At 37.5% G+C, this 22,402-nt stretch overlaps 1 protein-coding gene across 4 annotated transcripts in view; it reads right to left on the bottom strand.

The window, feature by feature from the left end:
* Positions 1 to 3,255: 3,255 nt before the first annotated feature.
* Positions 3,256 to 22,402, bottom strand: part of COL11A1 (collagen type XI alpha 1 chain) — a 129,100-nt gene continuing 109,953 nt past the window's right edge. For all 4 annotated transcript variants that reach the window (XM_062497841.1, XM_062497843.1, XM_062497840.1 and 1 more), the window contains 18 exons: positions 20,203 to 20,256; positions 19,636 to 19,743; positions 19,396 to 19,449; positions 19,049 to 19,102; positions 18,482 to 18,535; positions 13,266 to 13,319; positions 12,778 to 12,885; positions 12,643 to 12,696; positions 11,550 to 11,603; positions 10,573 to 10,680; positions 9,936 to 9,989; positions 9,811 to 9,846; positions 9,646 to 9,699; positions 8,579 to 8,828; positions 6,831 to 6,943; positions 5,973 to 6,041; positions 5,105 to 5,338; positions 3,256 to 3,402 (listed from right to left, as the gene is read on the bottom strand). In XM_062497841.1, coding sequence (XP_062353825.1) covers positions 3,256 to 3,402; positions 5,105 to 5,338; positions 5,973 to 6,041; positions 6,831 to 6,943; positions 8,579 to 8,828; positions 9,646 to 9,699; positions 9,811 to 9,846; positions 9,936 to 9,989; positions 10,573 to 10,680; positions 11,550 to 11,603; positions 12,643 to 12,696; positions 12,778 to 12,885; positions 13,266 to 13,319; positions 18,482 to 18,535; positions 19,049 to 19,102; positions 19,396 to 19,449; positions 19,636 to 19,743; positions 20,203 to 20,256 — 1,659 coding nt within the window. The remainder of the gene's footprint in view (positions 3,403 to 5,104; positions 5,339 to 5,972; positions 6,042 to 6,830; positions 6,944 to 8,578; positions 8,829 to 9,645; positions 9,700 to 9,810; positions 9,847 to 9,935; positions 9,990 to 10,572; positions 10,681 to 11,549; positions 11,604 to 12,642; positions 12,697 to 12,777; positions 12,886 to 13,265; positions 13,320 to 18,481; positions 18,536 to 19,048; positions 19,103 to 19,395; positions 19,450 to 19,635; positions 19,744 to 20,202; positions 20,257 to 22,402) is intronic.

Genomic DNA, 22,402 nt, shown 5'->3' with positions numbered 1-22,402 from the left:
CCATATGCTGAGTTACTCCATTTCCATGCAACACAAGCACAATCTGTGTTTGCAGTGAAGAAACCATCTCCGGGATGGCTTTCTGTTTAGAGGGGCTTGAAGCAAACTTTCAAAACAAATTACCCAGTCTGCTTTAGGTAGAGTGAACCCTCAAGATCACAGAACATCCAAATTCTGTTTCTGTAGGTAAAATCCAGATGTTATATAACCATTTCAGTCTTTTTGTGATAGCACTGGTCTTTAATTTAGGGTCTGAAGAATATTGATCATGGTTTTATTTTGGGCTTGGTTGAGTAAGGAATTCGACTTGCATGGTTTTGGAGGTTTGATGTGTTTCTATGTATTTTATAATATCCTATCATGAAGCTGAGGTTTTATGCTTTTATGGCTATTAGGATTTAATACAGAATCTAAAGCTTTTTTCATAGGAAGACCCATATGTGACATTGGATATGATACTTCATTGTGTTCTGAAATGCCCTTTTGGTTTGTGTTTTTGGGTTTTAAGCACTGCTGAGAGGAGACTTCTTTCAAGGGAAAAATAAGAGCATAATTTTTGCTTGAAGACAAGAATATATAATGGCATTTTCCCCCCTTTAATCTAAAACTTGGAGAGAACAGGAACAGCAGATTGAAAAAGAGAATGGACAAAGAGGAGTTAGAGAACAAGCCATGGTGAGATGCTTTCATGACAAGGATAAATAGTAAGGTAAGTGGTTAAGGCCTTAAGAAAGGTTAAAGAATAAACCAGATGGGTCCTTGCTGAAAAGTGTAGAAGACTTGAGTTCATTTCCTCCTTTGTGATGTTGCTGACAGAAACCTTGGCAAGATGCTTGGACTAATCCTGGAAAAGATCTGGTTTCATTTGGATGCCTGAATACATCATTGCCTTCTTAGAAACAACATTCTGCAGCAGACTAATCCTGACTCTGCCAAAACACAACCATCTGTATTTTTTACCCTACAGCACTCAGATGAGAAGGTTTTTTTTAGATAGGCTTGAACAGGTCAGCTCCTAACTTAACCCAGCCCACTTGAGCATGAGAGAGTGGCTGCTCCTCTGCCAAACTTATTGCAACTGCCCTCACATCTTACTTAGATATAGCCAGAGTTCATAAAGAACAGGTAGCAGATTAAAAATATAGAAGTTTTTTTGGAGAAGGGGGCATATGTCATTTCATTGACCCATCACTGGTTCTGGTTCCACAGTCTAAAACAAGGTGCTGGACATTTTGTGTTCCACTGCTTTCCAAGTCTTGATCTCATTCTTGTCTTCCATTGCCTTTTAATAAATAGGGCAATATGCCTACCTGACAGAGTCCTACAAGGATAAGAACAAGATTGAGGAATGGACAGTTACTGTAGGTTGTGAGTGGCTGGGGAATGAGGATCAGCCTCCTGTCTTGTGTTTGATGGTATTATCTGGACTGCTGGAGCCATAAATCTGTACCAACCTGGTATGAACTTATCCCTACTGCCAATGGCCACATCAGCACCCTCTCTGTTAACACTTCTCTTCCCAGTGCTGTTGCCTGGTGCTTGCCAGGACATGTAGTAACTGCTTTTTTTTCGAGCCTGGATGGTCTGGAAGCAGAATGAAGTTACAGTAATGGCAGTGGGTGAGTTTTGGACATTGAAATAAGAGAATGACCAATCCAGATAATCAAGACTTGATTTTATTAATAAAATTTGTATTTCCCTCTTTGAGGTGACAGTTACAAACTTTGGTTCAAAAATAAAATATGAACAGCAAGAAGTTGACTTTTGGAATCTCACTTTTACATGAATAAACGTGCATAAGAAAATACCAGTTGGAAACGAGCCAGCAGAAACTAGTACTATTTAATTTAACAATTTATAAGAAATAGAAACAAACATTTCTTTTCAAGTCTTACATATATTATGAAAAATAATTACAAAAGGATTTGTGTTGTAAAGCTAAAATGTAATTTCTACTTCCAACTACCTGAATAAAATGTTCAGAGGGAAGGCCGAGCCAACATGTTTTTTTTTGGTGAGCTTTGAATAATGAAGGGTTTGGGTCAAAGACAGCTCTTTAGGAAGCAGTCCCTCGTATGTTGCTTAGCAACTTTGTAGAATCACATGACCTAGACATATTGCATCCCTGGCCTTCAGGTGGAGTAACAGGAAGAAAAATAATTCATATTAATGGGACGGGCAAATAATGGATAGGTTATTATTCTGTGAAACCTTCAGTATCCAGTTCAGGAAACAAACATCCATCATTGCTTACATAAACATCTAAGTAAACACTGCAAAAATCCATAAATAACTGTTTCTAATCCAGTTTTTATAGCTTATTTGTAGCCCAAATAAGCAGAATGGAAACAAATCCATATGAGATTTGAAAAAAAAAAAAAAAAGAAAGCTGTATGAGTAATTTATTTCACAGATTTTAAACAGTTCTCTTACACAGAAGTTTGGTTTTTTTTTCTTACATATTTTCCCCACCCAAAAATAAAAACTTGTTTATTTTAGGTATATACAGTTATCTTGAGAAATTATGGAATTAGAGTAGAAAATAAAAAGTCTGAGGTATAGCACCATGGAACACAGCACCTTTGAAAGTGCTTTCATTATCTAAGTTCATTGTCACTGAGTGATATCAGCAGAAAGGAATTTTTTGAGTGTGCTGCTCAAGATCTTCCAGTTTTGCCACCTTAATTTTTCTGGCGACTTCAAATAACAAAGCTCTTCAACAACAATATATACAAAGGGATTTTATTATTAATCAGAAATGGAATTGGCTTCACTAGCAATTACAGTTTTATTTTTTTCAGAATACGTACACAGTATTGACAGTGTAGTTTGTAATTGTAAAATAAGAGCCAGATGCAATTCAGAGACACATGCAAGTTTTGGAAGGGGACAGAGCAGTCACAGTATAGTACTGTACATAGAATAATTACAGTTTATATTAAACACTCTCTAAACACCTCTTTGTTGTAATGGAAGGAGCACCATTGACGTTTGTTTTGTACAGCACCAAAGGAATGCAAAGGGGGTGGTCCTGAAGTGAGCCCTATGTTGTCTGTCTGTGCCACAGCATCTTTGCAAAATAAGTTTAAGTCATGTGATTCTGGCCCTACAAGGGCAATGATTACTTTCTAGATTAGACATACATACACAGCAAGACATTTTCTATGCCATCCTTATTCAAAACTTGCATGTGGCATGAAGTGGGTTGGTAGCACCAAAGTGCAACGTTTCTGTTGATCTGATTTTGTCTTAAGCTTAACCAAGGAAGCAGACAGGACCGACCTCAAATCCAAACTTCTGGTTCTGATCACCAAAGTCATTGATCATCACATCAACTATGGGCACTTGGTCTATTTTGGGTGTGTTGATTTCCAGCACCGTCTTTGCATAGCCCTTTCTTGACTGTTAAAAAAAGAAGAAAAAACCCCAAACTGTTACAGATCTGAGCATTTAACATGTGCTGTAGATCTTCATAGTTTATCTCTAAAGTGTAGAATTTTTAAATTATTGTCCTGTCACGCACCAGATATTGCAAACCCTAACTCTTGTGTTTTCTTACGATTTCATTTTAAATATCTGACATGGGATCTTCTGATTTTAGATGGAGAATGGTCCATAGGATTTTTACTTACTAAAGGAGGCCTACAAAAGAAAAATAATCTAAGATAGGTCGTGTTTCTTAGAGAATTCTCAGTTCATGTGTGTACTATTTAATAAACAATAATATTCTCACAGCAGTGCACATTTCCCTGTGAAAAAAACTTACTAATTAGCTCTGAAAGACAGAACATCCACCTGTAAGAAGAAAGACTGTAACTGCCTCACAAAATATTACAGCAGCTTTTTGGACAGGAAAGAAAGTAGTATTTTGGCAGAACTGCCAACTGCTGCAATTAGAAGCTAGCTCTGAAGGCACACCCTTGATTCCTGAAGAAGGTTCTCTAGCTCCTCTATGTATCACACAGCTGAAGTCATCACATCACTTATCAGCACTGCACTTCCTTTCCTTTATATCTGCTGAGACCCCTTTCAGCTATTCCAGGGTCTTGGAGTTCAGATGAGCATCCAAGCTGACAGATCTGAGTGTTCTCAGTTTAGCGACAGTTGCAACTTTCAGCTCTCTCTGGAGCTCTACATTTAATTTACCCTCTGTGGATAAAAAAAGTGAAATGAAAATACAAGGCACGCAGAAAGGCTGACATGAAGCAGCTGTGTGTTAGAGTCTCACTGCTAAGGGGAGGTGCTTTGCACCTCCAGAGCTGCATCTCTGCCTCAGAGCCAGGTGTATATCCTGTACACTTTCAGGTCTCTAATTCTGTGTCTCTGACTTCTCAGAAACTGCCTTCAGAATGCACCTATATAAACCTCAAAATAATTAATGAGGCTTCAACTGTCACTAGTTCTTTTGATGTCTTTGTTTCAAAGTGTTAAATAGAGACTGTTCTATTTCTGAGAAGTGACAGCAGTTGCTATGCCCACAGAGACCCTGAAAGAGGAGCGCTCAGAGAGCTGATACGTGTTTGGGCACCTCTGGGGATTGTTAGCTAAAGGAGGATTCTGAAAAGTAAAATCCACAAACTTCACTTGGCTTTGAATACACAAAACAAGAAAAAGAAATACAGAGTCACATATCAAATAATTAAATTAATTCACTATATTTGGGTACATACATAGGACTTATGTGACACGTGTTTTTGGTGTATTCAATAAATATTCTATCTGTGTATACCTTGAGTTTTAGTATAAAAATATTCTGCTTATAGGCTGCTCCTCTCATCTTTTTTGCTTCTGCTTTTCCCTTATAGTGTGCTCATACACAGTAGCATATAGTCTGCTTTCAGCACAGTGATGCTGACAGCCTGCATCCATTCCAGGTTTGTTCAATTTCTGCTGCTTGGCTTGTGGTTATTTCTTTTTTGCTACATAGGTGAAAATTGAATATGGCACTAGTGTACTGTGGTTAAAAATCTACTAAAAATCAGTATATGACAAGTAAAGTGTTTACAAAGCTCTTCTCAGAAGAAAGCTGTGAAAAGTATGTTTGTTTGATTTCTACTTTAAATGACAGGTTGGTTTTGTAAAGACTCTTTGAAGCTCTACTTACTGCACAGCCGTCGTGGAGGGCTTTGATGTAAGGATTGTTGTCATAAGACATTTCTTCATCATTGGATCCTAAGAACCTTAGTGCTTTGTCATAGCTGTCAGAGGGTGCATCGTGCCAGGCTACAGACTGGTGACAGTTATAAGTGAAATTTTGTCTGGCAGAGGCACTCAGTAGTTTAAGGAATGTCATTTGGACCATATTAATGGAATTGCCTTCAGCATCCAAATAGGAAAGCTGGAAAATATAAAAAAATTTATTAATTTATCTGTTTTCTATGGTACAATGCAAACCAAAATTATTGTTGACAAAAGAGAACCATATAACTGCCCTTCATAAATTATCAACCAACACATAACAATTAGTGAAGTTTTAAAGGTCAGTACAGCTATGACTCAGTAAATAGCTTTTTGTGATGTAGCAGTATATTTAGGATGAAGAATTACATATTTCAGCTTCATTCTACTGGGAAAGACAAAGAATTACTCCTACCTTATAGTGTAAAGCAGCAGAATCTGTTTGGTTATATCTGTTTTAATTAATCATAAATTTAGTCAGCCTGCAGCCTCAACTCTGCAAACTCAGTATATTTCCAGTTACCTAGACTGGGGTGGGGGATCTGTGCTCCAGCTGCCAGAGGCCAGATCCTCATGACCAACTGTGCAGGTGATCATTGGGATCACTGTGGGACAATGCAGACCAGGCTTCTGCTGTGCAGGGACAAAAGGCTGGGTAGCTGCTGTAATATTTAGGGCAAAAAGGCTGGGGGTCTTTTCATTATATCAGTATTTATAAAATGCCCCATGATTTGCTGATTGCTGAAGACATGTACCTGATTTGTGAATATAGTTATATTGCAGTGACAACTTACAAGTTTGCCTCGCTTAAATTCACTAAACCAAGATCCTGGGTTCTCCTTTGGCCATGATGAAATTCTAACCTGTGTGGTCAAACAGCAGAGAAAAAAGTATTTGAAACATATGTTGACAGATAATGAAGGTTTTACATTACTTGGGACAAATATCACACCAGATAATAAAGAACAGTTCTTCCTGAAATCTCAGCCATTAAAGGTCTAAAGTAAAATGTTTTTCTTGTAGGGAATGCCTTCAAATTAGTGATTTCAAATGGAATCCAAGAGAGAGTTAGTTCTGTTTGAGGGAGATGGCTGTAATCTGTTAAGAGTTGGGTAAACTGCTGGTATAAATTGTTGCTGTGAACTGTCTAAATGAGTTTTCACTAGTGTTGATGCTAATAGATCCCTGTCATTTAGGCAAGATTTCAGAAAGCCTTCCTCTACACCATATGCCCCAGCAGATGTAATCTATAACAGTGAGTAAAGACACTGTTAATAATACAGTCTTTTATATCTACTTTGCATAGGAATAAATAGATACAAATGAACCCACAAGATAAACACAGGAAGGTTTAGCTTTTAGGTGACAAATACTGAATCACGTACTGTTAGTGGCTGCTCAGCTGTGTTGCATTCTGCAATGTAGTGAAATGTTAGGAAGCAGGTGCATAGATTCCCTATCTGAAGCTGGAAATGGTATTTGTTAACTCTATGTACCATTTTACTGCTCCATTCAGATGCATGCAAATATAAATGTAATTAGAAAGACAGATACATGAGAATGTGGCAATGTAATTATCCTGTTTAGTTCAACATTGTAACTGCATAATAGGAGCTGTCAACAGCCAGCTGAAAACACAGATTGGTACTTACTCCTTCAGATTTCTTATCTGGGTAGATGCAAGTTTCCCCACCTGCTGTGAAATTGCAGTACACTTTGAAGGAGTCTCCAGAACAGCCCTGGTTAGGATCAATCCAATATTCCCCTAATACAAATGAGACAATATTTGCCTTATACAGTGGAAATGGTATTCAGAAGAACCAGGTTTTACTGCTACCTAATGGTCCTCCAAAGTTTGTAGGAAAGTTATTTTATGTGAATAGTTTAGGTCAGGGAGTAAAATCTGGAGCGATTTGCATCCTTATCTGCATGCAAAGGTGTCTGCAAGGGGTTTGGTGGGGCTGTAGCTGGCACAAACACCTAAAGCTTCCAGTGAGAGGGGTCCACCTCAAGCAAAGATCTTTTTACTCCTGGCTTATGGAGCTGCAACACCAGTGAAGGTTGGGCATGAAAAGAGCTGCATCCACGGTCCATTCAAAGGCTGTGCTTTTAAAAATCTGCTATTCTAATTAGAATGATGATTTCTTTGATGAGGGTTCTTATTTTCAGATGTTTCACAAACAGGGCAGCAACCAACTTTCTTACAACTACAGTTCTAATCCAGTCTCAACAAATAGTGGAGGTTTCAGAGAGAAATGACAAGTCCTTTCACCAGTTCTGTCTTCTGAATATGGGGCATAGACAAAGTATTTATGGGGTTTAACAATTCTGCTGATTTAGGCTGCATATTGAAAACAGTCTTTCCTTTCTGTAAGTTTTATCCCTGGAGAATTTTAATTTTAATTAACATATTTGCTTTTATTTTAACCAAAATAAGATTACTTTTATATGAAGACAGCTCTGAAGAGAAAGCAAATACTGGTAAGTGAAGAAGGTGAATGTGTTCTGTAAAAACCATTCCTTATTATGGAGGGTACTGAATCATAAAATATGTACTTTTCATATAGTGCATACACTGCTTAACTACTCCTCAAGGCAACCATCGGTTCTTATCTATCGAGAGTGAAAGCAATAAAATATTATTAAACTGTCAAAATCTATTTTTCCTCCCATTTAAAAGCAAGAAAATATTGCTTTGAACTGGGAAAAATATGCATTGCAATTGAAAAAATTATGAAAGGATGAAAATTTAGTGAAGGCTGGCTTTCATTTAAACATTTTCAGAGGGGTAAAATTATTTAGAAGAAAAAAAAGAAAACAACAGAGAATAATAAAATCAAGGTAGTTCATAGGAACACTGGGTCGCTTCATATTACTTTGCATTTTATTACACTACTACTTGGTAGCATTAAACAGTATCAAAGAAACTTCCATGCATCTTTGCTGGCTGATCTAGAAAAAACAGTGCTGATGCAGTAGAGAAAATTACTGCTTCCAGGGCTAAAAGACTAGCAAAGTTTTTGAGAATCGTTACTGAACACAAATCTCATATAATACAAATCCTGTTTCATGTTATGCTAAGTTCTTTCATCACACTCCCGTTTTGATTGTCCTGGAAATGCAAGGCCCACCTTTCAAAACAACAACTGCTTTTTATTCATCACTTTAAAAGGTTTTAACTTGAAAACCAGATCAGGTTGTGTATTTAAATAACTTTGACTCTTACCAAAAGAACGTCTTACATTTTTAAACTTTTATGCCTGTTAAAATAGACTCAGTGAGACTGTATTTGTTGAGCAACTGTAAGAGCCATCTACCAGTAATGGATTAATGGTGCCCAAGTGCCCTGGCAGAGCCCAGGCTGAGCCAGGTGTGCCTGTGCTGTGCAATAGGAGCTCACCGTCGGGGAATTCAGGGTGGCAGAGCTGCAGATCTTTGCAGGTCCGGGCTGGGTTATTCTGAGTGCCCATGGGGAACTTCATGTGCTCAATATCTTGCTTCAGTGAATTCAGGGAGCCAAAGATCTCCTCCATGCCATCGGAATAATCCAGAATATTATCACCAGCATCAGATAACATATAGTCAGGAGATCTTCTTGTTTTCTTGGGTGACTGGATTGGCAGTGGCTGGATTACCTCACCTGGAGGGCCCTAAGTGGAAAACAACATATCTAATTAAATCTGTTTATTTTTCAGCAGAGAAGAACCACAGAATGTGGCTTGGAGATACTTTGAATAGGCTTTCTTCAAGGTATTTATTTCTTTATTTTACCTTTTTCTTTCTTTAGATTCATAGCTATGTGTTTGATTTACTTGGGGAAAAAAAAAATTGTAAAAGGCCAAACAATTGTGCTCTAAACTCTTTTCATTACACCGATTTTTGGGACAGAGTGTGTTGACCTCTCAAAAGTGACATGCAGAACTGACTTACAGTTGCCTCTGTATTCCTGTTAATTCCCTCAAGCACAGACATATTCTGTGAAAATTGAAAACTCTGGATGTTTCCTATGATAAAAGTTGAAAATTCCACTTGGGGTCTAGGAAGCAATATTTAGTTTCAAGAAATAAAACACCTTACTCAGATTTGGACTCTTCATTTCAGTTTGTTACAATATAAAAAACAAATATGGAAACAGAAGAGTATCATCAGGGAAAACCAGTAGAATTCTGTTTTCTGTGCTTCAATATAACACATTAAATAATTATTGCATGAGAGGCTTCTTTGTCTGGGGGGGTTTATAGGATTTTTTTTTTGGTGTGTTCTTTTTGTTTTTTTAAATTTGTTTGCTTTAAGTTTCTTCTGGATTTTTCAGTGCAAATATGTATTTCTGTGCCTGGTGGACCTGTGTTTTCTGAAAAATGAATTTTCAAACAATCATTCATCTTTTAGTTCCCAAACGTTGTTTTCTACCCTTGTCAAAATGGGTTAATCATGTCAGTGTAATGCAAGAAAAGAATTCTTACGTACTGGAGGACCAGGTGGACCAGGTAAGCCACTGTCACCCTTCTGACCAGCAGGACCCTACAAGAGCAGTGGAAGAAGTGCAGTGTTGACCATGCTACACAACATTTAAAAATAACACACACAAAAGCTAAGGAAAAGAGCAGAAAGGTATAGAGGAGAGTTACTCACACTGGATCCTTTGGAACCTTTGGGACCCTGGGGACCCTGTGGGCAAGAACATACAACTCTGGTTGGAGTGTATTGCACACAGCTTAGGGGTGTTTAGAACAGGAAGGCTGGATGAAATTACTTACAGGTAATCCAGGAGGACCAGGGGGTCCAAGTGGGCCAGCAGGACCAGAAATTCCCTAAAAAGGAATAAGAGAATAAGCACAGAACTAAAGTATTCTGTATACTGGACTGTGTTAAAAAATAATATCTATGAAAAAGGTAGTCCCATAAAGTGTCCAAATGTGCTGAGTTTTGAGTTAGGCAAATTGCAGGCCAAAATAGTTGTCAAGTTTAAAATATTATCTGACAATCTGAGTTGCTTGTAGTTGTTCTACACTGACTGAAGTGGATTGTCACAGCTGTCTTCCTCTTCAGATTGGGCTTGGAAACCTCACATTTTACACATTGCCCTAAAACGTGGCTTTGTAACTAAGAGAGAGTTGCTTTGGGCAATGCAGTTAGTAAACGTGATGAGATTGCTGCTGCTACTTCTATCTTGTTGCTAACTTGCTCTGTGTGCATATTGGGTTGTATGTGTTTCCTTCATTTTCTCAAACAGTCTATAATCTCATTTTAAGATGTTTAATTTTTCTGTGTTTGTACAATACCTTATAAAGTTTTAACCTCTTGCAGGAGACTCTGGATGTTAAATGTTTATAACAACTTTATGTCTTTCAAAATAAAGCCTGGAATATATAAACACAAGTGTGTTGTACTCACTGCATCACCCTTGGCTCCAGGAGATCCCTGTGGGCCAGGAAGACCCCTATCACCCTTTTCACCCTGTTCTCCTGGAGGTCCAATCAAGCCAATCAAACCAGGATGTCCCTAAACAAGATTTAAGAAAAAATAGTTAAGACACATTAAAGTAAATGAGTTTTGCAAACACATAAATTAGACCTTTCACATGTTAACACTGTTGCTTGTCAACAGTCAGCCTGAGAACAAATTATTCTAAAGGCATATTTATTGTTGTTAGACGGTCTTTCAAACTTTCAGATTATTTGCAAGTCGTGACTGCTTATTCAGTGAAATATCTAAGTGCAAGGTAGTCCTTACTGAAACTGCTACAGAAATCACAGTACTCTGGGCACAAATTTCATACCAGTTTTCACATGTGAGATGCTATCAGCATGTCAGAGTTCCACATGTGATATGGCTGCATAAACAGTGGATCCAAGCAGATAAACAAAACCTGCAGGTCACAAGGCACAGTCATATTCATGTCTCTTTCTCTACAGTTTTTCTCTGATAGCCAAGCAATCAATATATTGTTGGGACTCCGTATGAAAATGCTATCCCAGATGTCTCAATCCATTATTTCAAAAGAAATTATTATAGCTGTAAAATATTTATATTTGTTCTTTTAGAATAAAAATGGACAATACTCATTATTTCTACTTGATTTGTTCTTGTAAATCTAACAGTTCTCTTTACATTAATATCTTTGGGATTTTCATTGCAGGTCACATGTTCAATAGACTGCCACACAGGCCGTAAGCTTTTTCTTTCTAGGACTTTCCAGGATACTGGATATTTTTAAGACTTCATTATGACTATTAAGGCTGTGGGAAGCTGTTTGATAGGCGCAGTACAATGCCTTGCTGATACAAACTCTACTGCTACTTTCTGCTAATTTTATACAGATTTTAGACTGGGCTGAAGTTACAAAGACACGACCAAGTAGCAAAGCATACCTTCTCTCCTTTGGAACCTGGGTCTCCTTTCAGTCCAGGCAAGCCAGGAGGGCCCTATATAAATCAAGGGAAGTAATGTTAAAATAAATTTTAACATCCTGCTCAGATCATGTTTTCTTGAAACGTTATTAAAAGCAGTTCAAATCAAAGTACACACACTCAGTGGTTGATGGTTGCGGTTGATGATGTGATTTAGAGCCCAAGATGAAGTTGAAATGTACATTTAAAAAATCATAATGATACTACAGTGGTAATTAAATTACTTTATAATTACAAATCTATAAAGAGTTGTATGAATAGAAGTCTATGAAGCAGAGGGTCAACTAAATTCTTGATTTCCGAGAAATCTTTAGATTTTATAAGAACAGCAATGCTGGTTTTATGTGATTTGTACAGAATGAGGTAAAAGCAGACCATGCAGTGCCTGTGCAAAATACTTGAATTTTTCAGTGGCTGTTAATCGCACACTGCACATGTGCCCACGAGGAGCAGAGCTGCTATGCTAAGTCTGTGTCTCCTCACCACTGCTCTCCTGGCAGCAGTGGACAGTGGAGTCCTGCTATGGATAGGAGTGGTAAGAGACCTTTTCCACCTGACACATATTCAAAAATGCCATATTTCATGTACAAAATATTATTCAGTGCTTAAGCTTTCCATCTCCACTTCAGGATATCACTAGATGCAAAAGCCTAGGCAAATACATATTTCATGAATGAAATGTACAATTTTTAAGCTTTTGGAATGCAGAATGAGACTTTTCACCTGCAGTGTGCTGTGCTCTACTGCAAATCAGGCTTCATACTATCCTGATAGCAATCTCCTGTGGAGGATGGGAGGGGAAGGAGGGAAATCTAACCTCAGAAACTTTTACATATCTACTTTACTTTCTTAAAATCCAAAATTAAGTTGCAGCAATGCATTGAGAAGTTCTTGTTGAGCTGACAGGAAGTCTGTGCATTTGTAAGCATATAGTTCATTACTATACTCAGATACAGATTTTAACAGAATATTTAAACTCTCAAATATTGGAAGAGATCTTTTGGTGATGTTTTTGGAAGCTTCTGTGACTGACATGTGGGAAAAGGATGCTCACCAGAGGTCCGGGGGGGCCATCCTGACCTGGTGCTCCAGGCATACCTTGTTCTCCCTAGAACAAACAAAAAGCTGGCTTTACCAGAGTATATACAGGAAATGCAACATTTAAAAGATTATGTGCTCTGTTACTTACCACAGGGCCAGGAATGCCCCGGAGACCCTCTGGGCCAGGTTTTCCTGCAGGTCCCTGTGGACCAACTGGCCCTGTTTTTCCAGGAGCTCCTTCTGCACCAGGCTCACCCTGGAAAGAACAGACCGGGTCAGAGAGGGAGGGCTGGCTGAGTTTGGCACTGGAGGGATGTACAAGGGGCACAGTGCTTTTTAAAAGCCAGAGTTCTGCACAGGATGATTTCCTGAGTGCAATGTCTCTGGCTTCACAGGGAGATGTGGTGCCAGCAGAGCAGACTCCCCTTGCTTGTTATAGGTGAGCTGTGTTGGGCCTGCACTGCTGGGTCCACTCCATTACATATGGCTACTAATTCTGGGTCTGAATTTAGATTTTACCCATTACCTATTACTACTTTGAAAAGTTCCACACTCAGCGCATCATAAGTAATTTACTTTTAATTTATAAATAGTTTCTATTTCTATGCTTCAAAAATAAAAACTTCAGTGTATTACCTTTGCACCTTTTTCACCTTGTCTGCCTTCAGCACCTGTTGCTCCAGGGGGGCCCTGCAAAAGATGGACACTGAGCTCATAATCTCAGTTTTTTTCAAATATAGCCAGTGAAAAAAATTCTGAAAGTGCAATTCCCACTACACTCATAAGTAGCAAATGCTTAAAAAATAACATTAAATTTCTTTTTTGGACATTTTTATTCACAGGATAAAAAAAATACTGAACAGCTCTTATTCCCCTATAAAATTTTCTGGGTTTTTAGAAGACCTAAAAGATGATGAGGTTCAAACCAAAGAATTAGCCTGGGGAAAAAAAAAACCCACAAAACCAGAACAGGATATAAAAGAAAAAAGGCAATACTAATTTATATGTATAATAACAATTAATTTTAAACTTTCTTCGCATTGACTTATATCTATTAACTGCACTTTATCCACTGATTCCACAAAGGCCTCTCTTTCTACAGTGCACAGCGTGGCAAATACTTCTTTATTCTCTAAGGCAGGGATGGGCCCAGTAAGGGGCCTGATTACATTTGGTCAGCCAAAAGTTGACATATTGTCCACTAAATATGAAACTGAAGACTGAAAAGACATTTTTCTCCTCCAAAACATCAAGGGCTTATTTTTAGGTCAGGTAATTAATATTCATAGCTTCAGTTATGAACAGGAGTAGTGTCTAGAATTTAATGTACTCTTTAGAAAATGGTTCTCTTATATGCTCATTTTAGAAAAGATGCACTCAAGATAATGGACCAACTGTTCTCCTACAAGGTTAATTTTTAGCCTGGGAAATATCTTTATTACAAGTTGCTATTTCTTGCCAACCAATGAGCAGCTTAAAGGAAAATAAAAGAAAAGTGACCGTGATCAAATGCTGTGATTTTGTGAATCTATATAAGATCATCTGTTCATTTATGCAACAAACAGATTGTTATGTAGAAACTAAAAAAAACCCAACAAAACAAAACAACAACAACAAAAAAAATCCCACAAAAAACAAAAACAACCTTCTGAAGACCAGCAACAAGAAAAATTCAATTTTTTCCATTTGTTTACTACTTCTTACTTCTTAACAACAGAGAGAGAAACAATTCAGGCTCCTTAAAGGTAAAGCACCAGAACACAATTTTAATTTTAAAGATAAGAACTGTGCTTCCAGTCAAGCATCTGCCTGTTTGCTTTGTGAGCTCAGTGTTTGACCAAAAGCCATTTTTTTTTTTATTAGAGCTGAATTTAGCCCAGACATTTTATAGCCTGATATATTTCACTATCCACTGCTATTGGCACATACCTTGAGCTACTCCACTGGTTTTAGTTCCTGGAAATTTATATTCATTTTATAGCTAATTACATAGAAGTATATTAAGATTATTCATTTGCTTCTGAAATTGAGCTTTCTCCAGGGTGACACTGAACATCTGCAGCACTGAATGAACCTTTTGGACAACAGAGATAGTTCAGACTTTACATCAAAGATAATGCCAAATTAATTGAATTACCCCCAGAGGACTTTGACCATTCGTTGTGGGTATCAACAGCTTTTTTTCTCTGGTATTTTTAAGAGCTGTAAGGGGTAAAGGACTTAGTTTTATTTCTTCAAAATACAAAGAAGCTTAAAAGCCCTGAGCCAATTGCTGACTCTTCAAAACAGGAAGAATATTTTAAATCCCTGCTGTTCCAGTAATAATAATGTCTGATGCATGTACCCCTTTATGCAGGTTGTAATTTGTTGGGTGGATCACAGTTTACAGTGATAACAAGAAAGATCAACAGGTACATAAATAAATTCAGAAGCATTTCAGAAACATGACTTTTTTTCTTACATGAATTAATTTGCATGCCCTTTGCCGTTACTGCTTGAAAATTCCTTGCCCTGAGGTTCCCATATGGAATATAATGCACGCTATCCAAGAAACTGAAAAGGGTTGAATGTGGCAGTTTGTACTTGAGAAACACGGTCTCTGCATAACCTAGAAATGCAGCTGCAGCATGAATTAATGAGCAGGGCTGAGCCCACAGTGCTGGCTGACACAGGAGGACAATGACTGACGAGTGCCAAGCAAGGGGTGCTCATGATGAGGCAGTGCCAAGGCTGCCCCAGGCACTGAGCTGCTGCAGGAGCTGCTGGCCTGGCACAGCCGGGCTTCTGCAGACACCAAGTGCTCACTGTTATTTATCTCACCTGCCTACACTGCCCTTCGTGGAGCGGCCGGGAAGTTTAACTGACAGAAAGCATCTCAGGAACAGGATTTTACCTTAATGCACAATTCTCACCCTCATCACCCCAGCTACCGTGCTGATTTTTATCAACATTGCACTGTAATTTTGGACATTCTGCCTCATACATTTTATGAGCCAAGAAGACAAAAGAAATCATGCAGAAACAAACTCTTTCTTAATTTTTATAATGTGAACCTATTGAATATTTTTCCCTGTTCTTACATATTACAATAAAAGAGTTTAAATTGTTGTTTATAGCTGTCTGTCATCTGGCTTAGAACATGATTTCCAACACAGAAAACAATTATCACATTTCATCAGCCTGTTGAGACAGGAACCTGGCATATTGTTAGGTATTCTCTGCTTTTGCAATCAAGAGAGAAAATCAACTTAATTTTTAAGTGGTGAGTACACCCTGCTGATGCAGCATCATGCTGTAGCCAAAATGGAAAAAAAAAAAAAACAACCTCCTTCATAGAAACACTTTATTTTTTTTCCCAAATTATTCAACATTGTATTTAAAGGCAACAAGCCAAATAAACTTCTGCTTTGCAAAATTGCTGGCTTTGCTTCAGTATTGACATATTTTCTTTTAATGGAAGAAGATGGTATAGCCTCCAGTTGAGAACAAAATATATCTTAGTCTTGAGCATCAAATTCTAATACTTTTTGGTTGGTATATGGAAGTTTATGTGTGTGTGTGATGTGGACATCTTGTTGTCACTCCTGGGGAAAGCAGCCCAGCAGCAGATCCCAAAGCTCAAATGCCTGGCACACTGAAGGGCTGGGAGCAGCACAGGCAAGGAGGGCTGTCTGTGCTGATCTGTATTCATTGCATATTGATCTGAAGGACAAATACTCTCTGATGGTGTCTTGTCCTCATGGTATTTTTAACATTTATCAGATGGAAATGAATGTCAATGAATTCAAACTAGTGATGTTACCCTATACTGTATGGGAAACAAAAAAGAAGTAATCCCAAAAGTAAGAACAAGGGATTAAATTTCAGAAAACTAATAACAACATAACTGTAAGGGGTTCAGTCTGTATCTCTATTTCTAGATAAACAGCCACAATTACTACAATTACTTGCAGCTAAATTGCATTGATGTATAAAGCCTTCTGTACATGCATTTTTCTGATTTGGTGCATGCACAGATTATTTAAGAAGTCAGAAGTTGTTAAACAAGAATTACTATTTAATGTTTTTTTTTAATCACTTTAAAAGACTTTATCAATTACTGTGTCACAAAAGTCACCCTTTGTAAATTATAGTTTTGACATAAATTTCTTAGATACAATGAAAAAATGATTTATGTCCATGTCTTTCACTAGAATTTGCTTCCCAGAGAGAGCTGGGAAAACTTTGAAACTCTATAAATAAACAGAGATTGCTCAAAACTCTGACACCTGGTAATAAACATGATTTCAAAAGACCAGGCAGTAAAACTGAGGTTGGGTCAGTTAAAAAATAGAATGGAAAAGGGGAATGAAAATTAATAACAAAATAAACAAGGAGCCTATTGTTGAGGATTTCAAAAGTCTTTAGTTAAAAATAAGAATTCTGATCTCTGCCAGCTCATTATGTCAGAGTCACAAGAACAAAAAAATGAGGTGGAATATTGCTTTCTAGTAGTATAGACAGAGCTGCACCTCCCAGACAGCAATATTGCTACTGAAACTGTGTGGCCTTCTCAATCCAAATTAAAAGGCTCTTGTTAGGGCTTCTTCTTGAAATTGATTCCACCATACAAGTGATGAAAACCAAAGAAAAACATTTTTTCCAGCTAAGTATGAACCTTTCAGTCTTTCACTGCTTCTTTCTGGTGTAACAGCAATATAATACAGATTCCCTACAAGTTTGAAACATTCTAGTATACGAGTAATGTAGAATCTGATTCTACAAAATGTTTTCTTCAAAATTCAGAAAGGGGTTACATTGCAGTATTTACCATGCATTTTCCTTAAATTGGAAATACGTCAAACCACAGATAACATGGAATTTGTGCTTTGAAATTGGGTTTCTTGTCTTGGTACAATCAGATAGAATATAGTCCATCTGTGAGAGTGAGCTATGGCCTTTCTGTATAATAAAGCATGAAGTTTTAATTTGATGTCAAGCACACATACTAATTGCTAATATTCAATAGAGCCATATTTCAGTTCAGTTGCTAATGCTACCATAATAATTTAGAATATTATAAATACTTTGCATGTTCGTGGAGCAAATAGATGACTGTGTAAAATAAATAAAACTAATTAGGCATATCAGTTCACTCAAGTCCATTGAATCAAACAATTTAACATATTTTGTTAAATAATTCTCAGCTTACCTTTAATAATGCCACTTCTTTTGTTTTTTAAAGTCTAAAAACTGCATCGAATTGCTCTCTGAAGCAGACCTAAGGGTTCATGTATCTCCTACAGTTCTTTGACTGCAACATTATTTACTGGGTTTGATTAGCTGTATTTGTAAAGCCTGTGAACCTTCAAAGGCTTTAGAAATAATGGAATAGCTTAGGAGTTACAGAAATATCTACCTGTTAATTTTGTATGCAGAGGGGATGACATAGTTTTGCACAGTAGCTGCATTGAAATTATTTTATTTCCGAGACTTAAGACACCAACACAGACACATTCTTCCTGCTCCAATAGCAGACATGTGCCTAAAGAAGATGTCTGCTATTACTGTCATACCAACTCACTCCTGTTAGCAGCCTGATTCAGTAGACACTGAAGTCTTGAGTGAAAAGAAAAAGCACCTTTATGGGCAAGCAGTACATTGTTCCCTATGTATTTTTGTTCTTATATTCCATGTTAGCCATAAAGAGCTTTCTCTGCTGTTTCTATGTTTTCATTTCTCTCATTACATTACTGAAAAGAAATGACAAACGTCACATTTGAGTGTCCCAGCATGGAACAAGTAGGTGAAATTCTCTAGGACACAGTGTCTCAGAAAGAGAAGTATACAAGAGGACATGAGATATTCCTTACTCTTTTCCCAGGAGGACCAGGTGGGCCAGCTTCACCTGAAGGACCTGGTGGACCCTGCAACAGAAAATTAAAACTTAGCAGTAATGAAGGATGAAGTTCTCATCTTTATTAAATACCATGGACATCTGCCATTTGTTAGCCTCTTTCAATGGACAGAATCTACAAGAATAGAACTTTGATGCTTAATATGGTTGTTGCTCAGATACTACTTAAGATCTTGGCTTAATTTCATTAGCTCAGCTAATGAAGATTATTTGGCTGCAGCATTTCTTTCTTATGCTCAGAGTTGCTCTGTTTTTAGTGTGCATCAGCAGCTTCAGCACAAATCCTTTGACCCATCACTAATTCTAAAAGAAATTGAGCTCCTGCTTAGTTGTGTTACTGTAATATGGGCAGTTCTACCTCTGTAAGGAAATAAATAGTTGTTTTTCAGTATAATAGAAAAAGCATCCACTCTGAAAATATTTTTTAGAGTGTGACTACATAGAAACCACTGATTTGGCAGAAGATACTTTCTTATCATCAGAGAGATCATGCAGGTAAAATAAAATGAGAGAAAAATCTTACAGGTTGACCAGGATCACCGTCTTCACCCTTCTCTCCACCAACACCATCCTGACCCTGCAGAATTAAAGGAAAAGAAACAAAATTAAATTCAGCTAATTTAAGCCACTAACTTTGATATATGAAATACAAGAGCACTATTTTTATACAGAGCATTTTTTCCCGAAGACTTTATTTTTCAAAACTTTTAAAATATTTCTAAACATTTTCAAGCCTCGAGAAATGCATGAACAGAAAAGCAATGGATCTTACAGGCAAGAGCTCATCCCCTGACAAGAAAGAGACAGGGTCAACTAGAATTAAGAGCAAACTAAGACTAGGGCCTAAAATTGTTTTTAAGGTATACTTACAGCTGGACCAGGTTCCCCAGGGGGACCAGGATCTCCAGGAAAACCTACTGGGCCCTAGATAGATCAGGAAAAAAAGCAAGGAATGTGTCATCCATTACCAAGCATGTAGCATTCATCACAAATCTTTTATGAAGCATATAATGAACGTAGTGCAGTTGTAGGAAATGCTATGGTTCTATATTCACACAACTTCAGCAATGCTTCACAGTGGTTTGGGTTAGAATTATGAAGCTCACTTACTGGGTTACCCTTAGGCCCATCATCACCTGGAGGTCCTTTAGCACCTGGTGGTCCAGCTGCTCCAGGTGGACCAGCTTCACCTTTTTCTCCCCTTTCACCTTTTGGGCCCTGTGGAAAACACATAAACACAAAATTGTCATCTGGAAATGGAGTGGACAAAAAAAGGATCACAATGGCAAACTCATTTTTCAGACAAGGGCCATGTCACTCCACAATAAATACTGGCATGTGAGTGGGAAATTAGGATGTCTCAGGTGAAATGCCAAATCCTGTGCCCAGTTTGCAACAGTGAACTGTTTCTAGAAAGAAAAACACACAAGCCAAAGTTAATACTTATGGAGGAAAAAATAACCTTTTGGGAACTCTCCATCCTCCATTATGTGATCCTCCAAAATGTGGCTATGATTATATGGAAAAAAAATCTAAAGGTGTAAGTTCTTCACTGAAAATTCAAAGAAAACATGCAAGTACACAAGTGATCTTGAGGAAATGCTTAATAAAGCAAGCACTGCCAGATACCTCAGTTCTCCACAATAAATGTTAATGATAAGACAGCAAAATACTCACAGCTGTTCCAGATTCTCCAGGAGGTCCAGGGTTACCAGCTTCTCCAGGCTCACCCTATAGATGCATAAAAATAAACTTATTAGGGAGAATATTTCTATGAATTTACTTCTGTTATTACATATTCTTTCCATATTATTTATGTAAACAGCTTGTAAGAACTGGTTTTTGTTTGGTCTACCTAGAGGGGGTTCAGTTATTTATATGGTTTTGCAGAACTGGCGTCTGAAATTTGAGAGATAATACATCAAACTAATATTTTCCTGAGCCAGGGAGACTAAATTTTCCTTTGGGCTTTGGAAGATGTTCCCCTTTATTATCCCATATACTGCAAATTTCCTGTTTGTGATTATTGCTATAGCTACTGTTAGAAGAAGAAAAAAATATACAAAGAAAAACCCAAGGATGAAATAATAGCATCAGGTAGAAAAGCTTTCTCCACAGGCTACAGAGGTGTGTGCTATGTATTTACCAGTGATGGAATTTATTTCATGAAGCAGATGGTTTTCAGGATGATACCATATGAAAAGAAAATCTGTGCAAGTAAAAGATTGTGCACTATTAAGTGAACATTTAAGATAATTCAGTCTCCTTCTGAGCTAATACACAGTGTTATCTCAAGGACTGGCTTTTAAATTCTTCATTTTAAAGATTAGTTATGACCAATTATTTTCTAACTCAGTGGTCTGATGCATAAACTTTTATAGAAAACTCTTCTGTTAGTAGAATATTTACTTATTAGCATCAGAGAGACACAAATCATGGAAGGGTAACAAAATATGCTTTGTGATTGTTACGGAGTGCTTAGATAAGAAATACACACTTGGAAAAATCCCAAAGGATTTTTCAATACGACTGCTAATGGGGGGAATCCCCCCCCCCCCCCCCCCCCAAATATACTCTTTTTTCCAAACCAAATGAATGTTGCCAATAACTACATCTACGAACAAGAGTAGTTCAGTGCTGAAAATGCATTTTACCCAATCAATTACTGAATTCATAGAATTGGAATGAATTTGTGTATCCTTCCTAACCTGCGTGACCTGCACACCCCTCTTCATTTTACGACAATTCATTAAATTCATTTCCAAGTGGTCAGTATGAAATTGTAAATCATAAAATACAATTTTAAACCAAAACTCATGGTGTAGATACTGAACTATTTCTCAGAGAAGCTCATAACAGCATGATAACTTCACTGGGACCAGAATTTGGCTCAGTGCAAATATTTCACTAGATTAAAGGAAAATATGTCAGTACCCCTCAACTGAATTCCTGACTAGGATAATTAACAGATAACCAACATTTTAGGAGCAATATTAAAATGCCCTTTAAAAAGGGCACTATTAAAGGGTGAATGTATCTTTAGAAACTCGGGTATGTATTATTAGATAAACTTGTAGGAACCTCGAAAATTAATGATCCCTTTTAGTTTTTAATATTAATTTGCTTATGTGATGTAGCATTCATTTTTAAACAAAACAAAGCAAAACCCATAGTGGATGCTTCAGGTCAATAAGTGTTAAGTATGTTTTCTAGGAAAATTCATAATCTTCATTTCCTTATTCTTTTCACAGCATTTACTGAGTCTGAAGCATCATTAGCACTGGGGTTTTGGCCATGCCTACTATCAATCAAATGAGATTCTTGTAGCAACAGAGAATGAAGTGTGGAATCAGCAAAAATATGTTATTCCAGTAAGTAGCCATACTATATCCACAGAGTCCACTATATAGAGCTTTTCCAAAGCTGAGCCCATGGCAGGACAAAATAAAGCAGGGACATAAGAGAACTGATTGTGCACAGTCTTTGCTGACAAGCACTTGTGCAGTGTGATGCCCTTGGCAGCTTCTCAGAGAGAGAGTTCTTTTTTTTCCCTAACGATACTTTAATTTATGACAATCCACATTTGATTTATAATACAATTCTTGCCCTTCCTGTTGATAAACACATCTTCATTCTACCCTGCAACACTGGGCTCCCTCTGACCTGCACTTGGGAGCATGGGGATAGCACTGGGAGTGCCTACTCCAGCACACACAGTGATGTTGGCTCTGTGCACAGCAGCTCCCCACCAAGCAGCAGCATGGGAAACAGAAATTGGAAGGGATAGAAAATGTCAAGGTGTTCCCTTAAAGGGCATTTGTGAAAGATGAGACCAGTTAAAGTTTCATCTCACGTTAATATTTCTATATCATTGTTC

The sequence above is a fragment of the Cinclus cinclus genome, chromosome 8, assembly GCF_963662255.1.
Source record: "Cinclus cinclus chromosome 8, bCinCin1.1, whole genome shotgun sequence".
Taxonomy (NCBI): Eukaryota; Metazoa; Chordata; class Aves; order Passeriformes; family Cinclidae; genus Cinclus; species Cinclus cinclus.
The sequence above is the reverse complement of the archived record's forward strand: the minus strand, read 5'-3'. Positions and strand labels throughout refer to the sequence as shown.